The sequence below is a fragment of the Manacus vitellinus genome, unplaced genomic scaffold (assembly GCF_001715985.3).
Source record: "Manacus vitellinus isolate BGI_N305 unplaced genomic scaffold, ASM171598v3 scaffold_24_pilon, whole genome shotgun sequence".
NCBI lineage: Eukaryota > Metazoa > Chordata > Aves > Passeriformes > Pipridae > Manacus > Manacus vitellinus.
Window position 1 is genome coordinate 10323728 of NW_021939798.1, and position 10221 is coordinate 10333948.

Sequence of the window (10221 nt, forward strand, 5' to 3'; positions counted from 1 at the left end):
CTCTTAAGGTCTCAAACAATCCCAACCAGCTTTTCCCTTGGTTTGTGGGGTGTTTCTACACTCCCTCTCTCACTTCAGGGATACTTTGCCGCCCACCCCATGTTTCAGGGTGACTTTTGGGGTGCTGCTCACCTGAATGAAGGGGTTGCTCCAGATTTGGATGCTCTCAGTCACATTTAAACTGCGCAGCAGGAGGTTGCTGACAATATTCATCAGAACTGGCAGGGAATGCACCATGGTGCTGTTGAATATGACAGCGAAAACGTAATTCTAGGAGGAAAAGTACGTGCTGTATTAATTCTTCTGCACGAAGGGCAATTCCCTGAGAGGGCTCTCCTTAATTAAACCTGAGCATTGGGAAAAATCTTTGCATAATTGAGTCTGCTTTGCAGGAAGCTCTGGGCTGCTCAGAGTGGTTGTAACACATAACCTAATTCAGGAAAACAGTCATGTTCACAAAGAGAACAAATTATTTGGAATAAATTCCCAGCATGTTTTATGGAACAGTGACACTATGACAAATGACACTCCAGGCAATTACAGCCTGAAAAAACAAAACACACAAGGACCCACACTCGGATGTTCTCACTAATGGATTTAAAAACCAGACAGGCAAAAATTTACAGGAGCTGAGGAGCTGCACTGGCACACTGATGGGAGCAGTGTCAATGAGCAAAATTGGGAACAAGAGCCAGAGCTGGCAGACTGCAAAGCAGTTCCTCTGCTGGGGATTAAATACAACCCCAAAGCTCACATCTTCCCAACAGCCCTTCAGTGACTATACGGAAAAGAACATGTACAATCCATGAAACTCGTTTTTCTTTACACATGAGAGCACCACAGAATTGTACTTCTGTCAGATTGTGTAATTCAGTCAGTACAAGGAAAAGAAAAAAAAAAAGATGAAAGAATGCCTGTGTCAGGTCCCTTGTGAAATAAAACATTTCTCTTGGCTTTTTGTGTCATTTTGGGGAAGAAAGGAGGATGGAAGTTTGATTGGCCTACTGTAATTATAATTATGGAAGAACATTCATTTTGCTAATATTTCCATTCTGTTAATACAAGTCCTCTTTTCAGGCCTTTTGTATAAGGAATACAATGTAATATTACTTGATTCTCTGACTCAATAGTTGTTTTTTCAGGTAAGAGCATCACAAACCAGCCCCCAGCAGCTGCTTGGGGGCTCTTTGGGGCACAACCCAGCCAGTCTGTCCATCTCACCTGCCTAGATTGAAGGGCAAACACGTTTAAAGCTGCACTGTGGGGTGCAGCTGAGACATAATCACTGTCATTGAACATCTCCAGGAGTATGTTCATGCTCCCAAGGGAGTGGACAATGTCATTGATATCCGATTCTGGCGACAACAGAGAAAACACAGAATCACTAAAGTTGGAAAAGAGCTTAAAGATCAAGTCCAATCATTAATCCAGCACTGCCAAGCCCACCACTAAACCATGTCCCTGAGTGCCACATCTCCACGACTTTGAAATCCTTCCTTATCACCAGTTTGTAGTATTTTACACAAAATTATTGATGCATTTTCTCACTGATATAACCCCATAAAGGATCACTGTTTCCTTTCACTCATGCCCACCAGAGAGTCCTCTGCTATTCTGAACAAAACAGATTATTTTATTTTGGTTTCCCGCTCAACAGCCTCCAAAGAACTCAGGAAAAATTTTTTTGTTGTGTTCTGCAATTAGTTTGTGCAACTCAAGTGCAGCAGTGAGGGAGCAGAGTTGCCAACAAGCATTAACAGGATAGTCAAAGTTTGAGTTGAACAGTGAATTAGCAAAAAAAAATAAAAAGCAGGAAAAGTAAATTGCATTAAGCACAAATTCCCAACAGCTGGAACAGATGCTTCTTTCCATTGCCTGGATTACTGCTGTGCACTTTTAAAACATCTTAAATTGAAACAAAAAGCAAATTTTCCCAAGTGTTTTATAGCAGGATTTTAATGCTGATTATCTAAATCTCTCTGGCCAGTTCCTTCATATGGATCATCCTCTGACACAGCAAGAAAAAGGTTACTGGATATGGGAGGAGGAGGAAGATCTGTGAACTAAACCCTATGGCACAAATGATATTCACTCTCTGTCATCTCTGGGTACTTGGAAACTGTTCATCTGGGTTAACTGGCAGGAAAATTTTGTCCCCAATCCCAAAGTAGCTACACTGAAGAGAGAGGTGGAGACAGGAGCTGCTCCCCTACCTGTGGAGTTCTGCAGCAGGAGTCGACTCCTGTACTTGTGATAGTTCTCTCCAGGCTTCAGCAAGTACAAATCTGGGGAAAGTTTGATAGCAGCTACAGAATTTTTGATGATGTGGTGTATGAAAAACAATAAAATCTGAACGACAAGAAATATCAGAAAAAGCAACAACCTGAAAAGAAATAAAAAGTTTGGGGTTCATTAAAATCCAGCGAAAGCCAGCCCAGTTTATGTGCATGTTATTAAAACATCTCCCTCACCCCCCAAAAGAGAATGTATTCAACAGAAATGACAGCTTCATATTTACATTTAAAACACAGTAAGTATGTGAAAAAAATTAAGCAAATCCTGCCCTTTCTCTGGTGTCATTCAAACAGGTTTTAAGACTTCTGTATCTCAATACTTACATAACTCTCACACATTTATTTTCCCTCTTCAGGGTAAGGAAATGCACTTTGGCTATGGTGGAAACCTGCTTCTTCCACAGGGCTGTGTTGCTCATGGCTGGAGCCTTTGTCTCTGACAGCATCAGCAGGCTCTGCTCCATGTCATCCAAGGATTTGTTATCCACCTCCTCCTGCACTTGCTGGGAATGGAACACGCTGTAATCTGAAAAAGGGGAGAGGAGAACTCTACAGAGTCGATGCTTTGACAGAGCTACAGGGTTGAAATGGGAGAGGTGGAGGAGCCAGGTGGTCCTTCCTACTGAAGAACTCATCTCATCCTATCCCATCCCACCCCATCCCATCCCAATTTCTCAACTTAATCCCAAGACCACTGACACTGATCCACCCCCATCACACACATGGCAGATACTTAAGGCAGATGACAAATTTTTGCCACTCAAAAGGTGCAGACTTGCCCCAATTTCATACCACTGGCCTGTGTATGCACCTGTATTATTCAGCACCAGCATATTCAGCTGTTAAACCCTCCCACACTCACACAGTTTGTGGAGCAGGGTAGTAATTCTACTTACTTAGTAAGTTTATATATCAGTATACTATATATACACTATAGAGTATATATACTTACTTATACTAGTAAATCTGTATCACACAGAAAGCTTTAGAATTATGAAAATAGCTTAAACGATTAAAGTTAACATTAAAAAAAAGAATTTATTAATTCTGGAATAATATTAAGCCTATTCAGCTTATCATTTGAATTGAAAGTTAATTTCAAAGGAGGAGAATTGAGACAAGTTGAGCTGTTTCAGCCTTAAGTGCAGCCACTAATGTTGCAGAAAGTTGGAAATTAATTTCACGCTGTGCATTTATAAATTCTTGAAAGCAAAAAGTCCATTAGGAAAATAAAGGACATTTTAAAAAAGCAAGCCATTAAATGTGTGACTGTAAAGCAGAGGAGTCAGATGTAAGTGTGCTGGATGAAAAATTAATAAGTGAAAAGCTTTTCCCCTGGATCCTCCCAGAACCACCTCCTGCCCAATTCACTGCTTTTTCCCAGTTTTCACGTTAAATATTTCAACAGCCTGGAATGTTACGAGGCCAAAGGAGCCCCACCTTGTTGCAGCACCTTGGGAGGGGAATTGTTACTCTTACCTCCTGCTGGCAGTGACAATTCCACACTAACTGAGATTAAAACAAACATGAGACTAAACTAAAACAAGAGAACATTCCTGGCCCACCCCACCTGCTTGGTCGATCTCTGCCTCAACTTCCAGCTTCAGGTAGACGTCCTCCAGCGTGGTCATGGACACGCCATAGGTGATAACACCCAGGTGGGAGTGGGTGTCCAGGTCAGAAAACAAGCCTGGGGACAGACATGACACATAAGAACTCTGCAGCTGTGCTCCACCACCTCCTGAGAGAGCTCCAAGCACATCAGACACATCCCTAAAGCCTTGGAAAAAAGCACTAACATAGAAATATCGATGTTTAAAGATGAAGACGCAGGTCATGGCTTGAGAATCAAGGTTGGGATAAGCTCCTTTTAGCACCCAACTTCAATCTCTGTGGTCAGGGAAACATGGCAGGTTTTCCTGAAGCTGTGGTGTTGATGAAAATCACCTCAGCATCCTAAAGCTCCTGGGCTGAGAGCTGCCTCTGAGCAGCTTCAGGAGCCACTCTCCTGGTAGCATCACACCCAGGGTCTGCAGGACAGGTCATCCTATCTAAATCCCTGCCCAGGCACAAAGGGATTTTACAAATAAAACCACTGAGTAATTGGATATCTATATAAGATACGTACTTTTATGCATATAAAAAGAATTCCCAGATGTGTAAAGCAAGGTTAACTGGACAGCAAGCAGAGCTTGAGGACCAACAAGAGATTCAGAAAGAGCACTAATTAATACCCTTGGATAAAAATGCTATTGGGCTCTTGTTAGTCCTATAAAATAAAGGACCTAAAATGAGGAGCTTAGAGCCAAGGTCAGGCTGAAGGGAAATGCTAATGTATAAAATGGGAAGAGCAGCTGGATCCCTGATGCTGCTGCTCTAATCTCTGCAATTTCTTCTGCCCCACTGACCAAGGCACATTCCCAACCTTGGCTTCTCCTTGCAACAGTTTGGGGGAATTGATTCCATCTTACATAAAAGGTGCCTGTTTTCAAAAGTACACGATGTGGCTGCTAAAGGCAAGGCTAATAAATTATTAACTCAAATGCAGCAGGGGAAAAAAAACCACTTATGAAATATCAGCTGCATATTCCCATCGGTGTTGATTCTCCCTTAGCTTTCCACATGGCACAGAGGACACAGTGTTTATTCCATTTATTTCTGGGAGGTGAACAAGGAGCTCTGCACAGGACTGATCAGATAATTGCTGCCATCTAGTGAAATCCTCACATCTGCTCCATGCTCCCTCTCACCACTGAATTTTAAGGCAGTGACACGGACAGCATTACTGTTTTAGAGGTTATCATTTTACTGTCTTTCACAGATTGCTTTTGAGTGTGATGATGCTCTTTGCAGCTCACACAAGGGTTGTTGATTTTTGTAGGATTTGGGGCTTGCTGGATTCCCACTGGAGGCCAGCCTGGCCCATTAAAACCCTCTGCAACAAGATGATGCTTCTGCAGGACAAAGGGATGGTCGGGTGAAAGGGTCTCTTCACCACAGAGGCATCAGCCCAGCACTTGCTGTCAGGTACCCACATCCCTCTGACACACCACAGCCCCCCTGGAGGAGGCAACAAGATCCTCACTCACCTGAGAAAGACCTCACTGACTCACCAGCAGCCAAATAATAACATATATAATCACAGGTAACTGCAGAATTGACACTTTAGCAAGAGGTGCAGCTACAGCCACGCCTGATGGAATTCCCCTTTGCAGCCACTCATCCCTGCAGCACAAAAACCCATCAATACCTGCAAATTTGTCCACATCCTTGAGGGGGAGGGTGTACACGAGCTGCTCATCGTTCTCCTGGATCAGGGTGGCTGCAGGGATGTGCTGCCTGATCAGAGAGGTCGTAGCTTCCGTGTTGCAATAGGCATCGATGTGCATGCTAAAAACACAGCCCCAGAAACTGGGGGGTTAAAGCCTGACCTTCTCCTGACACTGCAACACAACAATCAGCCAGCAGGGCACCACAGTCACCAAACACTCAATTTTATCGTTCAAGATGATAAAGGGATTTTCTTTTTTGAGGGGGCATAGGGTGCTATCTTAAGAGATTGCAACAGAAAACAATAAAAAGAAAATAGCTGATGGCACATAAATACCACAAAGCACTTACCTCAAGCGGTAGCCAATTCCCCACTTGCTTTTGAGAAAGAGAGAAGATCCGAGGCACTTCAACATCCCTTGAGAAATCACAGCTTTACGATCTAGACACAGAAGTCAAGAAGGCCCCTTTGAAGCAGAAGATCGAGAATTTCCCCCAAAGCTCAATGATATATTTCAAACAAACGTGCATTCCGTGGTTTGGCACCCCAGGCTGGCACCCAGGGTGGCACAAGATCTCACCAGCCAGGATATCTGCCTCGTCCATGAAGTGGGTGCTGAACACGGTCACACAATTGGCTTTCCTGTTCTTCAGGAGGTTCCAGACGATGTGCCGTGAACAGGGATCCATCCCGGCCGTGGGCTCGTCCAGCAGCAAAACCTTGGGGCAAAACCAAGAGTGTTTTCAAAGCCACATCCATGTGCACTGACCTCAGGAACCCCTACAGATCCAGGGGGTTTTGTCTGAAGCCTGCTAGTTATTCCTCTAAAACACATAAGGAACATCCCACACTAAGTAATGCAGCTGCTGCCACTACACTTTGAATAAATCCATCTCCTGTTGTGACAAATGGAAAAACCCTATAATAACTTAATGCCATAGTCTGTTCTATTCTGGTTCTAACACAATTACATATTAGAATTAACAATTTAGCTGTGGATTCACTTTTCCTCCTAAGGGGTGGTTAAATACACACACCTGCTTTTAAAACCCCCAGAACTGTCACACACATCACTTTTAAATACAGATCTCAAAGCAATCCTCATCCTCACAGGCCAGAAATTACAGAACTGGAACACAAAAGAGCTCTCTGGCTCCATTCCTGCTCCTGGATGGCTTTGTGAGGAAAGTATCCAACAATTTGACTGTTGGGGGCTAAATGTTACCCGTCAGAAGTTACAAAAAACTTGTCACACTGTTTATTTCCAAAAGAGATCAAATCCAGAGTTACTGCCATTACCTGAGCCTTTAACAGCCTTGAGCACAAAGGTTGAGTCATTAAAGTTGTTTAATTAAGTTGTTTTTTTTCTTCATAAATGAAGAAAAAAAAAAAGGAGCAACAGATGCTGAGAGTAACAATTACTGCATCTTACATATTATTATATATATGAATTAGTTTAGACAAGAGACACCAAATGTATCAGTGATGCCAAGCTGGGAACAACTCCATCACTCTCACCTTGGGGTTCCCAAGAACAGCAACTCCCACTGACAGCCTCCTCTTCTGCCCCCCACTTAGTTTTTTAGCTTGATTGTCCCTGATGGGCTGCATCTCCAAATCCAGCAACACCTTCTGCACCTTGAAAACACAAGAAACACATTTACTGTCTTAAAAAAAATAAATCTGTAAAGTGTTTTTAAACCAGATTATGAACAATTAACATTCAAATTAACTGTTGCTAATTCCCAGTTTATTCTGTATGTGAACTGCACAACCTGTGCATACAAAGTTTAAAGGTGCCTATGCTTGAACCCAAATGCCAGGATTTAAAGTTTTGCCATGAACATTTTAATCTCCTAGGAAAAATTAACAGTTTATCTTTGCCAAAATATCTGTACCTCTTGTCTATTGTACCATAAAATAATATTTCCCTCCAAACTTGTCTAAAAGGATATTTTGATTTACAGGTTAGAAGCGAACACATAAGACAATACCTGTGCCCAGGTAACTTACTTCCTGTATCAAATCATTCTGAGGGATTCCCTTAATGGCAGCAAAGAGGGAGAGATTCTCCTCCACAGTTAAAATATCAAAGTGTATGTCAGACTGAGGGCACACCCCCGTTATCTGCCGCACTTCCAGCATCTCATCGATCTCAGAGACTTTGTGCCCATAGACAGAGACAAACCCTGAAACAAGAATTAAAACAAATCCAGGAGCAATCAAGGAAGAAGGTCTTTACAGTCAGAGAGCAGGTGAATGTGGCTATGAATTGAAGGTGAACTTTAGGAGACCTTATAAGGTCTGAGGGAGCATTACAGGAAGGCTGGAGAGGGACTTTTCACAAGGGCAGGGAGTGACAGGACAAGGGGGAAAGACCTTAAGATGAAGGAGGGCAGGGATAGATTAGATATTAGAAAAAAATCTTTATTATAAGGGTAGTGAAGCACTGACACAGGTTGTCCAGAGAGGTTGTGGACTTCCCATCCCTGGAAGTGCTCAAGGTCAGGTTGGATGGGACTTGGAGCAACCTGGGCTAGTGGAAGCTGTCCCTCCCCAAGGCAGGGGGTTGGAATGAGATGAGCTTTAAGGCCCCTGCCAACCCAAACCACCCAGTGATTCTATGATTCTGTTTCAAAGTTTGGTGCACCCTGAAATAAAGATCCTGAGCTTTGGTTTTGAAAGCAGGGCACCCAAAAGCCCTGAGGACTCACCATCCGTGGGTGGGCACAGCCCACAGAGGATGTTCATCAGCGTCGTCTTCCCGGTGCCGCTGTGCCCCAGCAGAGCTGTGATCTGACCCTCGTAGATGTCAAAGGACAAATCTGGTCCCCGGGGCAGAGGGAGAGGAGATGTCAGGGATGTGCTCCTGGCACCTGGAGCCAGCTCCCAAGGCAGAGGTAAATTCAAATACTAACATATGGGGTATGCATTCACACTCTGCTGGGGGCACACCTTACCTCCATGGCTGGGCATGGGATAGGCCCTGCACCCACATCTAAAAGCCACACAGGGAAACAAAATGAAAATATCAGGGAGAAGGGGCAGGGAAGATCATATCACCACAAGGGCAGAGGAGGAATAACAGGGATGATACCAGTAGGTTTTCCTTAGTGATAAGGGTTCACTTCTTGGGGTACTGTTCTAAAGATTACTGCCCAAGCTGTGAGAGAATACACACACAGGCACATCTGGCATTCACACTCCAAGGTCCCACCCCTCTAAAAGAAACCAAAAAGCCTGAACTGAAACACAAAAGATCACTCAGCAATTCAGCTATTGCTCCTCTGCATCTGACAAGCAGCTAAAAAGCTAAAATGTTCTTACTTCTGAGAGCCTCCACAGTTTCCCCCTTTTTCCTGAATGTTTTCTGAACACAGCTGATTCTGAAAGAAGACATGTCATTGTATAAACTGTTTCAGGATCTTAGTATGTCATTTTGAATGATCAATACTTGGCAACAGTCACAACAAGATGATCAGATCAAAGTGGCACCAGACATGTTCAAGGCCCATCAAGGCATGTCAAGAGACAGGACATCTTGATGAGCTCTGCCCATCTCCACCCTGGCATCAGAAAGCTTTTTCTGATCACCTTCTAAGGTATTTCCTCTGTTGACAACTTGACTTATTTAAAATCTGTGTCTCTTTCACATGGTAGAACAACACACTAGAGGTTTCTCGAGGTAGAAAAGGGAACAGCTACTCCCCAGTGGTTGCACAATACCACAAAAGACTCCACAGATATGATATAGAAAAGAGGTATTAGTAGAACAGACTCCAAAGATGTGATTACTGACAGCTCCTCATCAAAATTAGGTAAAAGAAAGCAGGTATCTTTCTCCCCAAGAAAGGTAAAAACCTTCCTTCCAGCCCCACTGGTTTCCCAAATGAGAAAAACCTGAAGGCACCCATCCTTCAGGATGAGCTTTGGAAGCCTGGCTGCCCTGGAAATGAGGATGGGAGTGGGTTATGGCTGAGAAGCAGGGAGGAGAACTGGGTATGAAAGAAAAGAAAACCTGCACATGTAAAAGATGACAAGATAGTGTGAAAATTCTAGAGAGCTGCTGAAGGGATGATATGGGAAGAGTCCAGGCTGGATGGACTTAATGCAACAACGGCCACAACGTTCTCATGTGAACATCAGGATTAAAACCAGACCCTTGAACCCATGGTAGGTGCCCAAAGAGATATGGATGGTGTGAACAAGACTCATTCTGGTCACTGAGCTCAAATATTTTTTTGAGACTAGTGGAGTCAACCAGGAGTGAAGATGCAGAGCTCCCCATCTCCCATCAGGCTACACCACTGGAAAATGATGGCAACAAGGGGCTCGAAGGAAGACATTGAAAATAACATCTGAGAAACACCACAAAGCAATGACAGTCCAGATGCCAGACAGCAGGTGACACACAGCACAGCACGAAAGATGAGAGTGGGGACATCTATTTCTCAGTTTCCTTTTACACTCTCGTATGTGGCAGCTGGGTAAAACCACCATGAAGTTCCCCTCTGGTCTGTGGAGAACACCACAGCCTTCACACAACCCTAGAATTCGGCCTTTTGTCCTAAAATATGTGTTACCAGAAACTAAACCCTCCCAGCAGAGCAGACGCTCCAACATCTGCAACTGCTTACGCCGCCCGTGGCCTCAGCG

The 10221-nt window shown here is 43.7% G+C and overlaps 1 protein-coding gene across 1 annotated transcript in view; it reads right to left on the minus strand.

Moving 5' to 3' along the window:
- Positions 1-10221, minus strand: part of ABCA5 (ATP binding cassette subfamily A member 5) — a 33031-nt gene that overhangs the window by 10378 nt on the left and 12432 nt on the right. The window contains exons 11-22 of the mRNA XM_029960102.1: positions 8893-8951; positions 8280-8390; positions 7579-7754; positions 7084-7203; positions 6146-6284; positions 5916-6006; positions 5545-5684; positions 3865-3984; positions 2619-2820; positions 2214-2383; positions 1222-1355; positions 133-270 (exon numbers count right to left, since the gene is read on the minus strand). Of these exons, the coding sequence (XP_029815962.1) occupies positions 133-270; positions 1222-1355; positions 2214-2383; positions 2619-2820; positions 3865-3984; positions 5545-5684; positions 5916-6006; positions 6146-6284; positions 7084-7203; positions 7579-7754; positions 8280-8390; positions 8893-8951 (1600 nt within the window). The remainder of the gene's footprint in view (positions 1-132; positions 271-1221; positions 1356-2213; positions 2384-2618; positions 2821-3864; positions 3985-5544; positions 5685-5915; positions 6007-6145; positions 6285-7083; positions 7204-7578; positions 7755-8279; positions 8391-8892; positions 8952-10221) is intronic.